The sequence below is a fragment of the Mastigoproctus giganteus genome, chromosome 4 (genome assembly GCF_048544385.1).
Source record: "Mastigoproctus giganteus isolate SK-2022 chromosome 4, ASM4854438v1, whole genome shotgun sequence".
In the NCBI taxonomy this organism is placed as follows: Eukaryota; Metazoa; Arthropoda; class Arachnida; order Uropygi; family Thelyphonidae; genus Mastigoproctus; species Mastigoproctus giganteus.
The window spans coordinates 158512916-158535917 of NC_143578.1; the positions used below are offsets into that span (position 1 = coordinate 158512916).

A 23002-nucleotide genomic window follows, 5' to 3' on the forward strand; every position below is an offset into this window, starting at 1 on the left:
CAACAATTTCTCCTCCACTTTCCTCTCAGTTATTACAAAATCATCTAGCTCAGTGCCAGAGTTTACTTCACCTCTGGCAGTCCCCTTCCTGAATAAATCTTCATGTGTGAATGTAGATGCAAAATATTCATTTAGTTTGTTAGCCCCCTGAGCAGGATCCTCAAATGTTGAACCATCAATATCCAGTCGACCAAACTGATTCATCCCTTTCCTTCTAGAGTTTACATATGTAAAGAACTCTTTGCTATTTTTCTTTGCATCCTCTTTCAAGGATTTCTCATAATCTGCCTTTGCCTGCCTAAATTCCTTTGTGACTTGGTTACAGACCAGCTTATATATATCATAAGCTTCTGTGTCACGTATTAATTTATACGTAATCAATGAATTTTTCTTCTCTTCCATATGTTTCATTAGTTCATCTGACCTCCATTTAGGCCTAAACATTGAACTATATTTCTTAGTTTTTAAGTAAAGCCTAGTAGCTTCCAAGATAAGTTAGCATTAGCATTAGCATTAGTAGAGGCATATGATGCAAGAAAGCAAGCTTATTCAGCATCAGCCAAAAAAAAAAAAAAAAAAAAACACACACCACTCCCATTTCACCCCTCCGTTCGTTCGAAATACCTGTCCAGTTAAGCTTTAAATTTGTTTAGGCTATCAACTTCAACAACAAGTGATGGAAGTCGGTTCCACCAACCAACCACCCGCTGGCCAAAGGCAAATTTCCGCACATCTATCCGACATCTGTCCTTCCTCAATTTGAATTTATGCCCTCTGAGGTGATTATTCTCAGCAAGATGAAGAATCCCATTGGCATTGAGCATGCTCAAACCATTCAAAGCCTTATACACCTCTATCAGATCACCTCGCCGGTGCCTAGTCTCCAGACTCTGTAATTTGCAAAACTTAAGCAAGCCTTTCTTCGTAAGAGCAACCCTTTGTTCCATTCACTAATCTTGTTGCCCTTCTCTGTACCCGTTCCAGCAGCTCTACATCCTTCTTGAAATGAGGCCTCCAGACCTGTATACAGTACTCAAGATGTGGCCTAACCATTGCCTTATACAAGGGAATAATCACCTCCTTATCCCTGCTAGAAGTTCTTTGAATGCTTCCCATTTTGAATTTGCTGTTGGTAACATCATCAGTTGGTCCCACTGTATAGAATTTAAATACTGTCTCAGTCCATCGTAGTCGCCTTTACGAAAGCAAAAACCCTTCCCTTTACCTCTTTGAGTAAATCCCACTTCAGCACACTGTGATCACTGCCACCTAGTGGTTCCTTTATGCAAAAATTCTTAATGCATATAGAATCACTACTGATAATCAGATCAAGAGTATTACTCCCTCTAGTTGCCTCCCGAACATGCTGATATAGAAAACAATCGTCCTATAAATCCACAAAAGCCTTGCTCCTTGAATTTAAATTCTCCTTGAAATTAAATAAATTAAACCTGTACCGCAATTATGGGCTTCCAATTTCAGCACAAACAGGCAAGAAGTGGTTGTCCTAACCAGAGCCCTAATAGTCTGCACTCATTTGACCCAACCGTTCCTGTTATCAGATAATGACCCACCACAATGTACACATTGCCACAGCCCATTCAGAGAAAAAACATACTCCTGGATTTCACTTTGTGTAACAATTTCCGTCTAATTTCATACTCTTCTCTCTCTCTCTCTCTCTCTCTCTGAAACTTACAAGAATTGTTACTTAGCATTATCATAGGCGAAAATTCCAACCTCACGGAATTTTTCTTCTTTCTTAAACGAATATGTTTATATAACCATTTCTAACTTCTTCCATAGAAACCAATAAAATTAATATTAACTACTATGATAAGTGCAATATGGCCTTAGCACCAGAAAAATCCAACAACAACAACAACAGCAAAAACTAATTTGTATATTTAACCGTACTTCTTTAAAATATGATTTTAAAATATATTCCACGAAACAGTGAATTGATGGCCATAGAACTGTTTCGGTTGTACTTTCGATTTCTTTCACAGTGGCTCATAGTGTTCAAACAGTTGTTGTAGTTCAGCAGGCCCAGTGGTGCACCAATGCAGATGGCATATCCTACTTGCCGCTACGCTGTTGCGACTACAACAGTTAAGAAAAATGTGTTAATGGCATATCTTGCAGCTGGTGTTATTGTCTGTTTATTTATTTATTTTTATTATTATTTTTTTTTTTTTGCCCATGCTTTTGTATTTCTCTGGTAATGGATTTATGTAAGCATTAGTATCAGTATTTATAGAGGCATAAGATACAACAAAGCAAGCTTATACGGCATCAGCCAAAAAAAAAAAAAAAAAAACCACCTTCCCATTTTACCTATCTATTCGTTCCAAAAGTTTCTATTACTGCCTTGAATTTATTTAAACTGTCAACTTCTACAACAGATGGAAGTTTGTTCCAGCAATCAACTGTTTTCCTCAATTTGAATTTATGTCCCCTCAGGTGATTAAGCTGGGCAAGAAGCAGAATCCCATCAGCATTAAGCTTGCTCAAACCATTCAAAACCATTCAATGAGATTATCTCGCAGGTGTCTAGTCTCCAGAAGCTACAATTTGCAGACTTAAGCCTTTCTTCTTTAGAGAGCCCCTTTGTTCCCTCACCAGTACTTGTTCTAGCAACTGTACATCCTTCCTAAAATGAGGCTTCGAGACCTGTACATCAGGCCACACCTTGTGTACGCAGTACACAAGGTGTGGTCTGACCATTGCCTTATACAAGGGGATAATCACCTTCTTATCCCTGCTCACAAAATTCTTGAATATCATTGACAAGACCCCATGACCTACTCTGGCAGCCTTTCTGCACTGCTCAGAAAACCTCATATCTGACTCCACAATTTACCCAGGTCTCTTTCATTCTCCACTACCCTGAGTGTAACACTACCCAGTTGGTACCTTTCTATGGGGTTACTGCTACCTATATGCAGTACTTTGTATTTGTCAATGTTGAACTTCAGTTGCCACCTGTCAGCCCATCTGCTCAACGTTTCTTGATTTTCTTGCAGTAGCGTACTGTATTAGTGTTAATGACACTAATACAGTAGCGTTCTGTATTAGTGTCATTAACAACCCTGCCAACCTTCGTATCTTCTGTAAACTTGGACACTAAGCCTGATATACCTTCATCAATATCATTAATAAATACATAAAAGTAACACAGCAATGACAGTGCGGATACTATTAACATTTGTCCAAGGTGCAATGTACAACTTGGTATCAGAAAAGCCCTCTGAATCATCTTTTATCTGTTTTTGAATTTTCACACATTCATGTAATTTTTTTCAATGAAGGAATTATAAAAAAAAAAAAAAAACTGTTACAAACCCTGAAAGTTGCCTAATATTCGTCACTTCAGAATGTGACGTGCAGAGATTCTTCAAATATGAAAATTACACGGGTCTTTGAAATTGCAGAGATAATGTAATTTTCAGAAATTGAGGAAAATATGTTGTTCAGCAAAGAGCACTATGATTTAATTTTAACAGCTCAGAGAAGCTATGGGTTACTACTGTGGGGTTAATTTGGCTAACAACAGGTAGCGCCAGTTGTTTATGGAATGATGGCTACTTCAGGTAATTTTGTTTTTCAATTTTCTTTAATCGCCAAACGTTGTCAGGTGTGATATTGAGAGAAAATCTAGGGTTGGGCAGTGTGTATGCAAGTAAGAAAATGAATGCAGATAAGCGGGATGTGTCACTTTTGTGTATTTGTATTCCACTTAAGTGTTTGATGTAAGTTTTGAAATAGATTGTCATTCAAAATACTGAATAACTCTCTCTTGTCATTTAAAGTACTGTACTGTGTAATCCTCCCCTCATCGGTATTTTTAAAATTAAAGGGGAATTTTCCGGGGAATTCATCCCCCAGGCGAAAATAGTTTTAATCTATTATAAAATTTGTATTCCTTATGTCAAGTAAGAACTCCGTTATGATGCGCCTTTCTGATATTACCATCACCTGCCGCCCGGTGAAAAATGCTGCATTCTACACTACGTATAGAAGATATATTAGTTATCGAGAATTGCTGTAAAGAGTTGGATTTCGATAACTTCTCGTGTTTAGTGTCTATTTGTTTCAACGTATTGTGATATGTTTTGGTTACGGTACTTATATAAGCAGTGTTACGGATATTCTATATAAGCAATAAACCAAACACATGGAAGGAATTATTATTCATTATGTTTTTTTTTTCCTCCCAGTTTCCGTAGAACTTACAGAAAGCCATATCGACATGTGAAAGTAATGGAAATGAACTGAACTAAAAATAAATAAACAACAATAATAATAATAACAACCTTTAACTAACTGCAGGATGGTCTACAATAGATTCATGGAACCATCATTGGAAATAAATTTCCGGATTATCTTCAAAATGAAAGAAAAATGTTACTTTATTCACATTCATGTTAATATTTGCGAAAGTATATACTACTGGAAATTCATGCAAATGTGATTAATTTTGCCCTTTTTTTTTTCCTTCTAAATTTTGTGTTGCATTCTCAGATTAAAGTTGACACTTCATCACCTTATTCATGTTTATTGATGAGCCAAGTTTATGTTCATTACAAAGGATAGAGGCAAATAAAAATTAAAAACTGAAGAGAATACCAAAATTGTACAGAAGTAAAGCTAAATGATTACTGAACTATGACCAGAGTGAGGCAGTAGGCGGAAAACAAAAGCAGGTTGAAGTTTTCAAGGAATTGAAGACCCTTGTCTACATGAATTGCATTATTTGATAGACTGACTTCGACTTCCATTATCTGTAGAGATTAATGTTGATCTGTTGGCATGGTATCTGATAAATACAACTTTTTTTAAAAATAATTTTTCTGTTTTTTTAAAATCTGTAAATGAAAACCTCGCTTGTACTTTACCCCACCAATAATGTGTTACTAGGGGAAAGGTATATGGGACGTACGTTTCTCTAACTTGTTACGCTGTATTTTATGTTTCATTTCAATATACTATGAATTATGAGACTTAAAATTTTTGTTTGGCATTGAACAGATGCTAAGTGAACAGAAGCGTCAATATTTCTTCTAGGAATCTCACCTTCCCACATAGCGTTTGTGTTTCTCCAGTGATGGGTGTCTGATCATGCCATAATGCTTTGATTTCACCAGCTAAGCACCAACAGCTAACAAAAATACAGATGATCACAAAATGCATTTGCCAGATGTCATGGGAGCAGCTGAGTTTGTTTCAGTTCTAGGGGAGTGGGATGAAGTCTAAAACAAAATGATAAATACTTGGTTCTCTCTTTTATTTTTGTTTAATATTTTTGATGTGTAAACATCTTTGGCAGAACTTACTAAATCTTGGACTGTAGGAAAACCAATTTGTCATGATTTTATTAAACAGAAATGGCGTCAGTTTCTTTCTGCATAGGGTCTGAAACTGACTCAGTTACTTTCTGGAAGTGACGTCAGTGACATCATTTCTGGAAAGTATTGATTATGAAATAAAAGAGCTTTTGTATTGTAAATATTTTATTGATTATTCACAAATTTCAATAATTTCAGCTGGAAGACAAGATACAATGGATTTATGATAACTGAAGTAAGAGACATACTTGCAACTGCAGTGTATCTAAAAACCTCTTAAAAGCAGCATCGATTCAATGTACCTGATCTTGTAGTTGAGATTGAGGGACTAGTGTTCATTGTGAGATCGAATGTTTCTTGCAGGAAAGTAAACAGTGGTTTAGTTTCTTCCAATCTGAAGTTAACATTGAAATTGCCACTCATGATCATCTGTATTTTATGTAAATCTTTCTTTTAACAGTGCTGCACCTTTAGATGAGTATGGAAGCAAACGAAATGAAGTCACTTATATCCTGTATATCACTGTTAGGAGAAATATAGAAAACCGTTGTATCACTTAGCCATTATGTAAAAAGCACTCTGCTGTACATATATCGCCAATGGGCCAAATAGTGACCGTTACTACAATATGGGCTGACATAGCAAGTACCAGGTGGCTTCTTGACTCATGATCTCAACGCTGTTTAGCATGTCGATGGATAGTTTTCTCATGATTTCAACAATATCAAACTCTGGGTGCTTGTTCATGATCGTAATGATATGTTGTTGCAAATTGCTGATCCCTCGCTTCTTATTCATGCACACAGTGCAAGAGAATTCCTATGAAATTAATTGAATGTTGGTGTTTGATTTCAAGATGTTACAGATGAATGGGTTGCACGGATTGTGCCACTTCTCGCATGGTTGATGTTTGAGAAATACCTTGGGCCGATTTATGCCAGTTCAGAGTACATCCAAGTAATAGTCATAGGAGTTTACATCTTTAACTCTGAACAAAGCATCATTGTCAGCATAATCATTATTCTCTAGATTTTGCCACATCTTGTAGTGAGCAGCGTATTTTATTTTGTGTCAGTCTGTCTGTTATGGGTACTAATATAGTAGTTGAGTGACAAGGCCTCTCTGTCACTAAATCCAACTTCAGTAAAGGCAATGGAATTTCTGAATAGAGAAAGCTGCCTGACTTACATAGCACTGGAATGGTGTTGTTCCTAGGTGATCCTCTGCAACTATTACACACAAGAATCCCATTGACATCAACATTGGGAAATGCAGTACATATCATTGGTACATCTTTAGTAGCTGGTTTCTTCGTGTCATTTTTGAACCATCACAAATGTAGCATACGGAACAGAAATCATTTCTCATAAATATCCTTTCAAATGGGCATTCTTAGTAAATAGTAGTCTGTGTAAAGACAAGGAGCTTGATCATTTAAACTTATCTGCTCTGCTGTTGGAGAACTGTTCTGCTGTACATAATTAATACTCACTTTGGGTACATTATTGTTAGATGGAGCGGCATTGCTATTTGAAAGCACTGCTAAATTCAACGCTTGACTTTCTGTTTATCTTTTACACACCTTTGCAAAAACATCAGCAATAGAAAGTTATACACCGACTTTCAGAAGATTAAAAACAAGTTTAGAGAAACAAAAGTTAAACTTCTCTTCAAAAGGAGATGAACAATACAACTTATCTTTTACCTTTCATGAATTACACAGAGCTTTGTCAACATCTAGACGCAGTACTGTAGGACCAGATAATATTCACTATTCCATGATTCAGAAACTTAGTACCGAATCATTACAGTTACTTCTTCATCTATTCAATAGACTCTTCCTGGAAGATAAATTCCCTAATCAATGGCATCGTGCCACAGTCCTTGCCTTCCCTAAACCAGGTAAAGACCCTACAAATCCCACTCATTATAGACCAATTGCCTTGACCAGTTGCATTTGCAAAATTCTCGAAAAGATGGTGAACCGCCGACTGATCTGGTACCTTGAAAATCTCAATCTCCTACATTCTGCACAATACGGTGTCCGACAAAACAGATCTACACTAGATATACTAGTCAGACTAGAAAATTCCATTCGAAATGCATTCCTCAGATCGGAACACCATGTGTTAGTCTGCTTTGATATCAGTAAGGCCTATGATTCCACGTGGAAGTATGGAATACTCCGTGAACTGCATCGCCATGGACTTCGGGGTCACCTCCCGATTTTCATACAGAATTTCCTATGCAAGCGTACATTCCAGGTTCGATTCAAAACCTCACTGTCCCAAGTATTTTCCCAAGAAGAAGGAGTTCCTCAAGGCTCTGTACTCAGTGCTTCACTTTTTATAATTGCAATAAACACCATTGCCGGACAAATTCCAAAAACTATTGATAAAGCACTGTTTGTAGACGACCTGAGTATTTGGTGTCATGCAAAAAACATGAATACTATTGAGAGACAGTTGCAAGGGGCAATAAATAAGATCTGTTCATGGGCTCAGACTAATGGATTTCAACTTTGTCCAGAAAAAACATTTTGCATCCATTTTTGCCGCCAACGCAAACTCCATCCAAATCCAGAGCTAGAACTGAATCGCCAACCAATAGCAGTTCATCCGAGCATACGGTTCTTAGGAATCACTTTAGACCAGAAACTCACTTTTGTTGAGCATATCAAAAGACTAAGAAACTCATGTCAACAAAAACTAAATATCATCCGGGTTCTCTCTGCAACTAATTGGGGAGCTGATCTCCTTACTTTATTACGGCTATATAGAGCATTAATAAGATCAAAACTTGACTACGGAGCACCAGTCTATAGTTCAGCAAGACCTAGTGCCCTTCGCTGGCTTGACCCTATCCATCATAGTGGAATACGCGTTGCATTAGGAGCATATCGCACGTCACCAATACATAGCTTATATGCTGAAGCACACGAACCTCCTCTCTCGATCAGGCGACAACAACTGATACTACGTTACGCCTATAAAATTAGATCTATGCCAGAACACCCAAATTGGCAGATACTTTTCTCATCACACTACACCAGGTTATACCAAAACCGCCCTAATGCTAATCGTCCTTTGGATATGAGAATAAAACGCCTCATAGAAGAACTAAATCTAACCTTAGACAATGTGGCACATAGCCTCCCATCCTCTCTTGCTCCTTGGAATATCATTCCGCCCTCATGTGATTTACATCTGCATGAATGGAATAAATCTACATTGCATAGAGAAAACTTCTTGCAGCTATACAATACAGTAGTGAACCAGTTTCCTAGCTTTTCCATAGTACATACTGATGGATCAAAGAATGATGTCCACGTTGGAATCGCCGCAGTTTTCCCAAACATCATATTAGCTTATCAGTTATCACCTGAGTTCAGTATATTTTCCGCAGAACTAATAGCAATTCAGGTTGCACTGAATCATATCGAGTCTTCCGATATTAACAACAGCATAATTTTCACAGATTCCTTAAGTGCCCTTCAAGCACTAAAAAACACAATGAACATCACCCACCCAGTCGTGAAAAGAATAGTCAGCTCTCTGCATACCTTATGAGTACTTTGGGAAAAACATACACTTCTGCTGGGTCCCAGGACATATGGCAATTCCTGGAAATGAACTAGCGGACAATGCTGCCAAATTAGCTCACCTTCCACCTGAGAACAAGTGGAAAGTGCCTCATCAAGACTATCGACCAATAATCCAGGAAAAATGCACGTGCCAATGGCAGTTATTATGGGAAAATCAGCCAAACAATAAACTTCGAAGTATCAAGCCAAACCTTGAGTGATGGCCTTCCAGCTTCAGTTCAATCCGACACCAGGAGGTAATATTGGCTTGTCTGCGAATAGGACATACAAATGTAACTCATGGTTATCTTTTAAGAGGAGAGATACCCCCTCAATGTCATCACTGTAATACAATGCTCATAGTGAAACACATTCTGGTTGAATGCACAAAATATACAAGAGAACGCCAGAATCTTTACACTTCAGCCACAACAAAAGATCCTACACTTACCTCACTTTTAAACAATGAAACAAATGTCTCAAGCATTTATAACTTTCTCAAGGTGCCTCCGTAGCCAGGTGGGAAGGAGCAGCAGTGCGTAGCACACGCTTCTTGATTAGACCGGGGTTCAAGCCCGTCACCACCAAATACGGAAGATGCGGAAAGGTCAGGGAATAACCACCGCATTTCCCAGAGCAATATGGCCTTAGTTGCTAATGCTTCTAAAAACCAAACAAAACAATAACTTTCTCAAGATAATTAAAGTATATCACCTCCTTTAGTTAGAAAAAAAAAAAAAAAAAACTTTCTGGTCCCTTCTTTCCATTTTCTCTATTTGAGAAGAAATTACATGCATAGTTACCATATGCATGGCGCACTATGGCCATAGTTGCCGATGCGCCCAATAAATTCCGAAACAAACAAACAAACAAACAGTAATAAAGCTACCATTTAAATTGTAATGGTTCTGTCTTGTCCTTGGATTTTCAAGGAAAATAAATAGGTAAATAAATCTCGGCTATCTGCGGCTAGCAGCACCTCTCCCCTATTACTGGGACATTATTCATGTTAACATACAACTCTACCTCCACTATAATTTAACCCGTCCAAAATTATTACTTTCCCTCCATTAATTAATCAGTAAATATACCATAACTATAAACAATCCTTCGTTAAACTAGTTCAAAAATATTTCCTTACTCAACTATAGAACACGCACTGAGTTTGCTGAAAGTGCTCTCACAATCTCAGTTAAAATTTCCTAATCTTTCCTACAGTCCTTTGCAAATATATATATATATATATATATGTAGGTACCTAGCTGTTTGAACACTTACTTCTGGGATTTGAATCCTCCCGCTAATAAAATGTTTGGCCTATGACTTTCCGCTCTGCATTGGGGTCCACCATCAGTCTGAGATTGCTCTCCTTCAGCTTCGGAACTGGTAACATCTTCCAGGGATACTATCCACTTCGCCGATCATTCCTGGTATCATATCTTTCTTCGTTGTGCCAGATCATTCGGCAGGAGTCGCTTCCCTTCTCTCTGTAGACTGCAGGACTGTCCGGTGTTCTTCCGTGAGCATTATCTCTCGCCATCCTCCTTCTAAATATACCTCTCGGTGGACGCTTTCGGACTTCTATTCCATCTCGAGAAAGTTCCCTTTACTGTAACCTATCTATACTTTACTTAAACTATCAGAGTTTAGCCAACTCACAATAATTGGTCCTACTGGTGAATCACTTCTGGGGACTGTTTCCCGAGCCTACCTCTCCGAAAAAAACTTTCATCACTTTTTTTTTTGCGCGCTCTTCCCTTTTTATTTCTCAAAATTTCGTAATGCCCCTCCTTTCCTCAACCAATCATTTCTGTCTTCCCATCATCATCTCCATTCTCATTTGCCTATTTCGCATGACGTGCAATAGGAAAAGGTTGAGCTCCTTCCGGTGTAGAGAAGACTTTCGGTTTCCAGAAATTTCTCGAACTTTCTTTGTACATCCGGAAGTTCAGAATCTTTCCAGAATACATGTGTCCATTTACTTGATGACCTATCTACTAATGTTCAAGTTTTTTCATTAAATAATCATGCAAAATTTCAATATCATTAATTATATATTTTTCAACTTCAGTCCTATAATTTCCCATTGACATATAGGAGTTTTATTCTGTAAATATCAATGCAAAGTATCTGGTGAGTTCATCTGTAACATCAGCTGGGATATTTAATATTATCCCACATCAATTACATAAGGGTCTGATCTGATCTGATCTGTCCTCTTTGCGGTGCCTCCGTAACCAGGTGGGCAGGAGCAGCAGCAGTGCGTAGCACATGCTTCTTGATTAGACCGGGATTCGAGCCCGTGACCACCAAATACGGAGAATGTGGAAAGGTCAGGGAATGACCACCACATCCCCGGAGTAATATGGCCTTAGTTGCTAATGCTCCTAAAAACTAAATAACAAACAAACAAACAAACCTTCTCTTTGCATTTATATATGTGAAGAATTCCTTATCCCCCACACTTTGCTCTCTGTGCCAGCAGATTTCTCATAATCTGCCTTTGCCAGTGTAACTGTAATTGATCTGTAATAGTGCTATTTTCTGTGGCACTATTACAGATCAATTTGTAGCTGTTATAGGCTTCAGTACTTTTTATTGCTCTAACTTTTCCATGCCATCTTTTTCTGCTCAAGTAATCTGGAAACTTCATTATTCATCAAACTTGGAACCCTCTTCATGGAGTATTTTTTTTTTTTTTTTTTTAATATATATGCATTCATATATGCAAACCGGTTTTCATATTGAGTTGCTAAAACCGAAACCGAGCTTCTAAAACCGGATTCGAATATTTTCTTAGTTAGCCCTCGAATATAGTTTATTGTTATGCACATTTTCTTTTGTTTCGTCGTTTGTTTGGATCGTTCAACTGCTTTATGTTTTAAACATGTTTTTTATTTTATTTTATGTTTAGATACGAATCTCATGGGCAAGTGGCCCAAATCTAGGAGGGGTACCTTTTTATCTTCCCACCTGTATCATGGCACGATGTAGGTGTACTCATTTACGACTGAGTGAGTCGGAGCGATAGCGTAAAAGAAAATGCTCAACATTTCTCCGTTCCATCTATCTTGTTCGCCAGGCAAATTATGGAACGCGCCTTATTGATGGTTACCCACTTGAAACAGATTCGCTGAATATTGCATCAAATTTCAATCGTAGAAAGTTTTTTGCTTCTTTATTCCTATTAAATTTGCGATCAAATGTTCTCCAAAAAGCAGCTTCACCAAATTTAGCTTTTATGTAATTTTGAAAATACAGTAGATTTAATTGGGGAAAAAAAATTGCAAGTAAATAAATAAAAATTTTCTTTCGTGAAAATTTTGAAACTTGCCTCGTTTAGACTCTTCATTCGGTGCTTTTGGGAGTGACGCATAGTATTGTGCCTTTGTTATCTTCAATATTTTTATTTAAAATTGTCGGCGATATAAATTCCTTCTAATTAATATTTATTACTCTTAATATTTCTAAGATGAAATCAAATGTATGGAATTATTTTGCTCGAAAAAGCAAAGATGGAGCACAATGTTCGAAATGTCAGAAGATAATGAAGTCGTCTGGAGGATCTACATCATATTTGATGTTGCATTTAAAGAAAATGCATCAGATTGACATTAAACAAGATAACAGTGAACCTCCCGTAAAAATGGTAAGAACATTAGTAAACTTTATCATTATAAAATCTATGGAAGAAGAGATTTAAAAATTAGCTGCTTTAGATGGATTTTCTTTTAATTCAATTGCCAAGAGTGAGTTTATACAATCAAGTCTTCACCTTCAGAGAAATAAATACGATAAATTACCACCAGCCTCAGTGAATGGAATTAAAAATATGGTTCTGAATTATTATAAAACTAAGAAAGAACTCATTCAGCATTTCAAAAATTCATTGATTTTGGGTGCACGGTATTCATCGACTCTAGACGAATATACGTCTATACAAAATAAAAGGTATATGAATATAAATGTGCATTCAAAATACAATCATTGGTCGTTAGGTCTTATGGAGATTAATGGTTCACTTGATAGCAGAAGAACTGAGCAAATTGTGAAGGGACACTTAAAGGAATTTGGTTTGAACTTGGATGAGGATATTGTTGCCTGCACCACCGAAGGAGCAGCAATGATGATTAAGTTTGGCAAGCAAATTATGCCTATCATCAACAATGTATAGACCATTGTATACATCTGTCAGTTATAGATGTACTTTATGAAAAAGCAATCAATTATGGTGCCACAGTCTCTGAGTCTCCCAAAGACAATGAAGAAAATGAAAATAATGAAGAAAGTAGTGATGATGAAGAAGTTGAAGAAAGACAGAAAGTCATGCTTTATCAAACCGACTTTACCGATGAGCTCATTTATTTCTTCAATCCAATGGCCAATATTGCACAAACTATTAAAAAAGTCAGAAAAATTTGCAAGCTTTTTCGAAAATTGCCTACCAAAAATGACACTGTATTACAAAATTTTGTTAAAGCAAAATTTAATGGGAAAGAATATAAACTTATATTAGATTGCAAGACTAGATGGGATAGCACATTCTATATGATTGAGAGATTTTTGAAATTGAAAAATTGCATTCCAAATGCTCTATGTGCAGTACTGTCAACTGAAGCTGTGTCTGACGATGACTGGAAAACACTTGAATTGCTATGTGAAACTTTACGACCAGTTGAAATGATTCTGAAGGCTATAACCTCAGAAGATACAGACTTACTTAAAGCAGTCTTCAATAGAATTTTTGCTTGCTAAGCTTGATACAGCAGAAAACCGATTTGCTTTAAAGTTTCACTAAAACCTTTTGCAGCGTTACAAAGCAAGATGAAATTGCCAAACTGTGGCTTTGCTGAGCTATCTACACAACCCCAAAAAGTTTAAGAAAGAAGATTCAGGTTCAAGAACTTTTGATTTTCCAAGTCAAATTTTGAAAAAGCACGCTGAAGAGATTTATCAGAGATTATTTGCAAAACATTCCGAAGGAGTCTTAGCGTTGAATGAAGAAACTGAAAATAAACGAACTGTTATTTTAGAAGAAAACAAAGACTCGTCTAGTTCCGATTGGAGATACACTCATGCGAGGGTATGATAGTGTAATAAAGAGATTAACTGAAGAGCCTTCAAAATATCCGAGTGAATTGGAAATAAGCAAAGAATTTAAACTTTTGGAGGCAACTAGCAGTAGAAGTGAAAAGCTGGAGAAAGTTTATAGCGCAGTGCTGACCATTAAACCAACAAATGTCCAATCTGAGAGAGTGTTTTCGATCACTGGTCTCTTTAACACAAAAATAAGGTCAAGCCTATCAGGAAAAATGCTTAATATACTGTGTTTTTTAAAGGATCATTTTCAGAAAAAAGCTGAGCAATAAATAGTAAAGTAATTTCCCCAAGCTGTTTTTTTTCTCATTATTTTTATTTTATTATTATTATTATTATTATAGGGCTTATTATTTTTTTGTTTACTATACGAGAAGATAGTTTTTATTCAAAGGATTTGAATACAATTTGTAATTTTGTATAATCTCAAGCCGGTTACTTTTTTGGAGCATTTTAATTTTTTTATTTTTTTTTACTATAAGAGGTGATAGATTTTGTTTAAAAGATTTGATTACGATTTGTACAATCTACCCAAGATAAAAAAAAAAAAATACCTGTGTTATAAGCTTTTAATTATTTTCCCTAAGTCTGAGAAAATCGGTTTTAAAACCGGTTTTAAGAGTAAACTTCGGTTAAAGCCGGTTTTTGAAATTTCTCGGTTTTATGCAAGCCCTAATGCAAGGCTTCTGTGGAAATAAGGGGAAATAAGTACCATATTTCCGCATGTATAAGACGCACCTTTTTTCGAAATATTTGGGGTTTAAAAACTGGGTGCATCTTATACAATGGTTGTAGATTTTTTTTTACTTGCATTTCCCGCTTTTTCACGCTGTTGTCTCTGTGCTCATTGTTTCGCACTTGTTACCGGTATATTAGGTTACGTTTTGCCACATTCTGCCCAGAAATGGCTCAGAAAAGATTTTCGTACAGTGCTGAATTCAAGTAATGAGGAGTTGCATGAATTTTATGATGAATAAAACTTGAGTTCAGTAACTTTATGTAATATATTTTTTTTTCAAATTTCGGGCCCCAAAATTAAGGTGTGTCTTATACATGGGAGCGTCTTATATGTGGAGAAATACAGTATATCATAATTCAATTGTATCTGCTCTCTGTGAGATATCTATCCAGATAATAGAGGGCTTTATGCTGTCATAATTTCCTTACCTGAAAATTTAGCCAATGTGTAATTGATTGCTGGAACAAACTTCCATCTGTTGGTGTAGAAGTTGTCAACTTAAATAAATTCGAAGCAGAACTAGACAAAAATTCGGATTGAATGGATGAGTGAAATTTTTTTTTTTTTTTTTTTTTTTTTTTTATGTAAACCCGAGAGGTATTAGAACCTATAGTACTTAGTACTGTGCTTGGGTTGGAGATTGAGAAGATAAAAGAAGATATTTGTTGACATTTGACGTTAACTTCTGTAGACTTTAATTTTCAGGAAATATGTATGGAGGAAGGTTGTTCCAGAAAACAGCAGTTGATTGAATAAACGAGGAAGATGAAAAGTTGGTTCTCTGAGTTTGAAGTTGTACAGTAAATGGATGTTGGCTGGTGGCGGCACATGTTCGGGCTCTTTTGAAAGAGAGAGCGGGAATTATAGAAGCCAATTCAGAAGAACAGTGCCCATGGAAGTATCCGTAGAAAAGGCATGCAGCAGAAACAGTATGTCGATAAGACAGCGAGTGGAGAGACTCTGTTAGAGATGAATCATTAATTAACCTAACTGCCCTCTTCTGAATGGAATAAAGAAGCCTGAGAGAGGTTTTGGGGACACCACCCCAGATGTGAGAACAATATTCCATGGTAGGTGGATTTGCAATTTATACAGAGTGAATATACAGTTTATATGAAGTTTATACAGTTTGGAAGAAAAGTAACGCTGAGAGCGAAAGAGAAAACCAAGTTTTTTAGATGCAGAGGAAGAAATATTTGTAATGTGCTTGTGCCAAGAGAGATTAGAAATCGGAGTGTCACCAAACATAAGCATAGCAGCAGAAGAATCCTTTTTGTGAGATATTAGACAAGATTGAGTTTTAGAAGGGTTGAAATCAACTAAGTTGTCCTTGCCCCACTGGAGAATTACCTGAAGACCGGCATTTAAGGAATTGGTAGCAAATTTTCGAAGCTGATTGGGCAGGTCAGTGTTTCTCAAAATGGAAAGTGGAATGCAATGTGCTGTCATCAGCAAAACTATGGATAGGATTTCCAGTCAATGGAAGAAAGTCATTAATATACAAGAGGAAAAGAGGTGGGGAAAGAATTGAACCTTGGTGGACACCGGCATTAGTGGAGAAGTTAGAAGACAGAGCCATCTACCATCACCCTCAGTGAGCGATCAGAGAGAAAACTGTATAACCAATTACAAAAAAACAGTTGGCAAACCATAAGATAGAAGCTTGTTTAGAAGACCTTTATGCCAAGCACGATCAAAAGCCTTTAAGATGTCAAGAGCAACTACTTATGTTTCACCAAACCTTTCCATTGAATTAGTCCATAAATGGGTAACATAAGCCAGAATATCACCAGTGGATCGACACTGACGGAATCCATACTGGCAATTGTTGATCAGATGGAAGATTTCTAGGTAGTTTAAAAGTTGGCGTTAATTGATTTCTCCATTACTTTAGAAAGAGTAGAAGTACAGTAAACCCCCGCTATTCGCGGTATCTGTATTCGCGGTTTCGCGTATTCGCGATCGCCGATTTAATATAAAATGAAACCTAAAAAAATGTGAATTTTAAAACGCCGTGAATATTTTCCGCCATAAAAAACATGGGCGTGGCTAAAATTATCTTTCCCGGTCAAAACAGCGCTCAGTGGGTGGGGGAGAGGGGTGAAAAAATCGGGAGCGTGGATGTTTCTCGCTAATCTTGGTTCAGTATGTGTTAGTCATGGAAGGTTTCGTCGTTTGATTTTAATTTATATGTTTATAAATTGAATAAATTTATCAATTTATAAATTGATATGCTTACAAAAATGATAACTCTACCGTTTTGCAGTGTAAAACAGACTTTTTCGAGTGCGTTAACGGAAGAAAGTGACTTTATTGTGGTCAAGTTCTTTCTAACCCCTACAAAAATATGGCTACGAATAAAAAGAGAAATGTGAAAATATCAAAGAAGGTGATGACACTAGCGAATAAAATTGAGTTATTAGACGAAATTTCTAATGGTGAAAGTGTCTCCTCAGTGGCAAAACATTATAAAATCAATGAGTCAACAGTACGATCAATCAAGAAATCGGAAGAAAAAATCTGCCATAGTGTCCGTGAAACCACGCTAATTGCTTCAAAAATTTGCTCTGTAACTCGTGATGTTAAATTAAAAAAAAATGGAAAAGCTTTAAATCTGTGGATAGAAGACCGAATTCAAAATAAAATTCCGTTAAGTTCGCTCATCATTCGTGAAAAGGCAAAACTTCTTTATCAACACTTTAGCGAAACTGGTGGCACTGGCGGGATAAGTTTTTTAGCTAGCAAAGGCACTGGTTTGAAAGATTTGTTTGAAATTTCTAATAAATATTACATTTAATATTAAATTGTTTCTTATTTTCATTTCGATGCCATATGCTTGCATTTCACTATGTACTGTCATGTACAGTCATATTATGAAGGTACATATAATATATACATAGACAAAATTTTAGACTAGTTTTTCTTATATATTTCATACTTTGGAACGGAACCCCTTTATTACTATGGGAGCCATAACTCAGTATTCGCGTTTTCGGTATTCGCGACATTTCTCAAGAACGTAACCCCCGCGAATAGCGAGCGTTTACTGTAATTGCAATGGGACGATAATTGGATGTGAGGGATTTGTCACCCTTTTTAGGAACTGGCTGGATATGAGCAAATTTCCAAGCAGAAGGAAAAACACCTTTTGAATAAGAAAATGAAAAAAGGCGGCAAAGAATAGGAGTAAGTTCAGGAGCACAGGTTTTGAGAACAAATGGAGAAATACCATCGGAACCTGGAGCTTTCTTAGCTTCAAGATTCGTCAAAATCCTTTGGACATCCTTTTGACAGAAGACCACAGGAGGCAGTGTATGGAATCGTGTTGGGAATGGTGGGAGGTGTTTTACCAAGATCATTAATACATGAGCTGGAAGAAAAATGGGATGCTAGCAGGTCCGCTTTATCCTTGGCTGAAGTGACAACAGAACCATCTGGTTTGGACAGAGGTGGGAGCAGAGATGGGCAAAAGTTGCGGCCAATAGCTATGGCAAGAGACCAGAATGCTTGGCTACCATTAGGGCAAGAAGCAAGTTTTCTACTCTTAGCCTGGTTGAACTCTAGTTTGGACTGATTAATAACTGCTTTACAATTGTTGCGAGCTTTGGTGTAGGCAGAAAATGAAACAGAAGAATTGGAAACAAGTCAATTTCGATATGTAGTGTTCTAATCTTGAACAGCCTTAGCACATTTATTGGAATACCAAGGTTTAGATAAAGGACAAGATTTTAAAGTGGAGTGTGGGATAAAGGATTCCATTCCTGCAAGAATAATTTCACTGACATGATCTGAAATCATGTCAGTGAAATTATTCATCAGAAATTTTGAAACAGTAATCCGACCAAAGAAAAGAAGAAAAGAAAACTCGCAAGTCATCACATTTTGCATTCTTGTAATGCCCAACAACACGAGGTTGGGAATAGCCATAAGATAAAGGTTCCATTGGAGAAGAGACAATCACCAAGTTGTGATCTGAAGTGCCTAAAGGACCTCTCACTTCAACCGTGTACTTAGAAGGGTTGTTTGTGAGAAAAAGATCAAGCGTATTGGCTATATGATTAAGATTGTCCGGTATTCTTGTAGGTAAATGAACAATCTGTGCTAGGTCATTATTAAAACTCGCTGTTAGGAAAGTTGGACTGGAGAAAGTCAAGTTGCAAAGAGAGGAAGTCAAAGAGCTCCAAGTGATTAGTGGAGTTGGGAGACCGGTAGAGACAACAGATGAATTTGACACAATTAGGTAGAGATTTTAAGCCAGAGAAGATCAAAGAGAGGAGATTCCAATTTACCAAGTCTCTGACAGGGAATATCGGAATGGACATATGCACAAGGTGCCACCTTTGAGACGAAAGGAACGATACAGCGAATAATTTAGGCAACTGAGATGAGTAGTGGTTGAATCGACTGATAACTGAGATTCTCTCAGAAAAAGTACATGGGGGTTGGCAGACTGCAAGTGGAAATGGACATCGTTGAGATTAGAATTGAGACCACATATATTTGTGAAATGGATTAGGACAGTGTTTCTCAAAGGGTGTGCCGCGTCACATTAGTGTGCCGCAAAATTTTCCAAGTGTGCCGCGAAATTTAGAAATTTCTTTTTCTATGACTACGTAGGTGTGCCGCGAAATTTTTCTTCTTTGGAAAATGTGCCACAAGAGTAAAAAGATTGAGAAACACTGGATTAGGAAGTGCTTGGGAGGTTTAGATCTTTTCGCAGATAAGCTTGCTCTATTAGTTTGACAATTCATGATGTATTCAATAGTAAGAAAAAGTGTGTGGGACATGCTGTACGAAGTAATGAAATTTTTGGATATGGCGTACACGTGGTAAGAATATACCCAGATCCTTGACATAACATGGCCTCGACAATGCTCCCCGCATACACACTACTTGGACTCCCTCCAGTCACTATCTGGCAGAGTACAGGTAGCAAGATTATACACTAGCTGATCTGGAAGCCTCCTAGAGAGTTACCAATAGGTTCTGTTCGGTCTACTAACTAACTAGTGGCCGGCCTGCGAACACCGTTTTAGAGCTGTACCCTTGAAATATTGATTCCCGCCATGACGTTCATCATAACCTCAAAAGTCATCAATCATACTGCATGATGGAAGAGATAGGGAAGGGTCGACCGGAACTTAGCTCTAGAGACTAAACATGGGTTCCACCACTTCAAGCCTCCAATAAGCAAAGTGGTGGTATTTCACTGGTTGATGAGTCATCTACCACCTAGGAAGAAATAGTAAACCATTACCAATCAATAATAACAGTATTTGTTCATCTATCAGTCCATTAGGTTAACCTGGAGGGGGGGATCTCATGATGTTGTGTCCTCCTCCTCCTCACTTATCAGTGCATAGGCCTGATTAGAATTTTCAGGAAGAAATGGCAACCCATCTCCAGTCAGCAATAACAACAATATTCATACATCTATTAGTCCATTGGGAACCCACAGAATGAGGACATCGCTTCCTGAAATGCTTGATAAGGCTTGCAGCAAATCGAGAGCTTTTTCCCCCTGATGAGCTGGAATCATGAGGCTCGACCATTACATTCCAAGCTTTGAGTGAAAGATGATGAAATGCTCTCTCACCAGAAACTTAAATATTATTATTAAATTTATATATTTTTTTACCACAGAAGGAGGCAAAGACCTACAAAATATATGGTTGTTAAATGAACTTTATTAAGCTAATCTAAATCGTGGTACATTGCATTGCAGTGTAGTGTTTTTAATTTTTCATATTACACATCCCTGCATTCACTATTATGTAATTCAACTCTTGTGTTTGTTACCACTTCTCATCCAGAAAGTCACTTTACACTGCTAATTAAATGCCACTATTATGTAATTGTGATTAATAACCAACTACTAGAACATCAATTTCAGAAATTAAAATTTTATTGTTGTTTTTAGAACTGTACAGTGACTGTTCTAAAAATACTTTGATAATATCATATTTATTTGTAATACTTTTCTGTCTTTACAGATTTTCAGGAGTGGTTAAGTAATGTGACTATGTACTATAAGCAGCTAACAGATGATGAAAAGAATATAACAATAGATCATCTTATTACTCATAGTGGAGCAAAGCAACTATGTCATATTTATAATCAAATTGAAAAGTTCGCATATAGAGACTTTCTAAGGCTGCTTCCTCCAGAACTGAAAGAACATCTTTTATCTTATTTGGATCCAAAGTCACTCTTGGTAGCATGCTGTGTTAATAGAACCTGGTTGCATATAATTAGTTCATCGTCAAGGACTTGGCAGCGAGGTTGCAGGTCTTTAGGACTTATTATTGATAAAAGTCTGCATCACTGTGATGGACAGTACTGGAAATCTTTTTTCATGGAAATGGCCAAAAGAAGACATCATATGCGGACATGTAAAAGCTTTATAGCAAAGACTTATGATCGTCACTTGCGCCGTGTCACTGCAGTTTATTATGCTGGTGGGAAATTAGCTGCAGGTTGGTAAAATGCATTTGCATGTAAAATGTAAAATATATATTTTACATTTAGTTGATTTAAAAGCATAAATCTAACCTGACAAATTATTAAAAAAAATATTAAAATTCAAAGCATTATATTGGTATGAAAGTAAGCATTATTAGGAAGTAAACAAATGGGCTACACTGCGTAGCTCGATAAGTAATAATGTAGTCGTTCTAAGGATTGGAATATGTGATTACTTTTGAAACCATTAATGATAATAAATTACTTCCTAATTAACAACATAGTTTAGTTTTCATTCTTTTTTTCTAATGAATACACTTAATGCATTAACTTTATTCTAGTGCAATAACTTAAAATACTGTGGTTCATACTGCTGTCAAATAAGCTGGGATTAATTAGCATTATTATTTCATCATCATCCTTTCGAGGATTTAGGCCAGTGACCTGTTCCGGCCTCAGTCCATCTTTTCTTCAGACAGCCTGGATCTCTTCTTCCAGCTAGCCGATATTTCATAATCTTCTTTGGTAGTCTTGCTGGATGCATCCTATCCAAGTGATTAATCCATTTTTCTCTATATTTGTAGATTCTATTTTTAATTGGATCAATGCCTAATTCTCTACGAATATCAGAATTTTCTTCTTGTCCAGTAATCTATAGCCGCTGGTTGGGCGAATAAATTTCATTTCAGCACTTCCAAACCTTTTCTCATCTTTTGATTTAATTGTCCAAATCTCACATCCATAGAGTAAAGTGGGTCTTGCTACCACCTTATAAGCTTTTATCCTTGTATGCTTTTGACCTTTATTTGGTCCTTGAGGCTGTTGCAGACATTCTCTCAGATATGCCAGACAAGCTATGCTTGCTACCTGGGAGTCTAAAACGCTGATGGAACTGATATTCAGGTGACAACTTCAGTCAAGTGGACCTAATTTCGGTGAAGTCTGGACAGTCTGTGACAGCCAAATCCTCTGCTTGCACCTTCATGATGGTGAAGGGTATAATCCTGGGTATAACCCCATGCTCAAAGCACACTGTGGATGACCATTCAGGCATGAACCAACATAAGCAGGGATCAAGGTGTGGTGCCCACACCACATGGAGGAATGCCGCCCCTCTGTGTTACAAGGCAATACTAGGTGGTAGATGACTCTCATCAACCGGTACAATACCACCAATTTGCTTAGTGGAGACTGGAAGTGGTAGAAGTTTATTTTCCAGAGCAACGTTAACCCCTCTCCATCTCTTCCATCATGCAGTATGATTGGTATCTTTTGAGGTTATGATGAACACCATTGCGAGATCCAAACTTCCATACATTTCAAGGCTGAATTTCTCTAACACGGTGTTTGCAGTTGGCCACTAGTTAGTACACCGGACCGGACCTATTGGTAACTCTATGAAGCTTCCAGATCAGATAGTGTATAATCTTGATGCCTTTACTCTGCCAGATAGTGACTAGAGGGAGTCCGAGTAGTGTGTATGTGGGGGACATTGTCAAGGCCACATTATGTCAAAGATCTGGGTATATTGTTACCATGTGTATGCCATATAGTTCCAATGTTACCATGTGTATGCCATATTATTCGCTGTATGATTCCTTTTGCCTCAAAGGTGGCACTTGTGCATATGTCTGTTCCGATATTCCCTATCAGAGACTTGGTAATTTGGAATCTCCTCTTTTTGATCTTCTCTGGCTTAAAATCTCTCTACCTCATTCTGCCAAATTCATCTGTTGTCTCAACCATTCTCCCAATTTCACTAATCACTTGGAA

General features: G+C 37.1%; 1 protein-coding gene across 1 annotated transcript in view; it reads left to right on the plus strand.

Annotated features, from left to right (window-relative positions):
- The first annotated feature begins 3580 nt into the window (after window positions 1–3580).
- The window catches only part of LOC150087137 (F-box/WD repeat-containing protein 2-like), an 83390-nt gene continuing 63968 nt past the window's right edge, over window positions 3581–23002 (plus strand). Inside the window, exons 1-2 of the mRNA XM_090372384.1 lie at window positions 3581–3593; window positions 20761–21243. Of these exons, the coding sequence (XP_090228510.1) occupies window positions 3581–3593; window positions 20761–21243 (496 nt within the window). The remainder of the gene's footprint in view (window positions 3594–20760; window positions 21244–23002) is intronic.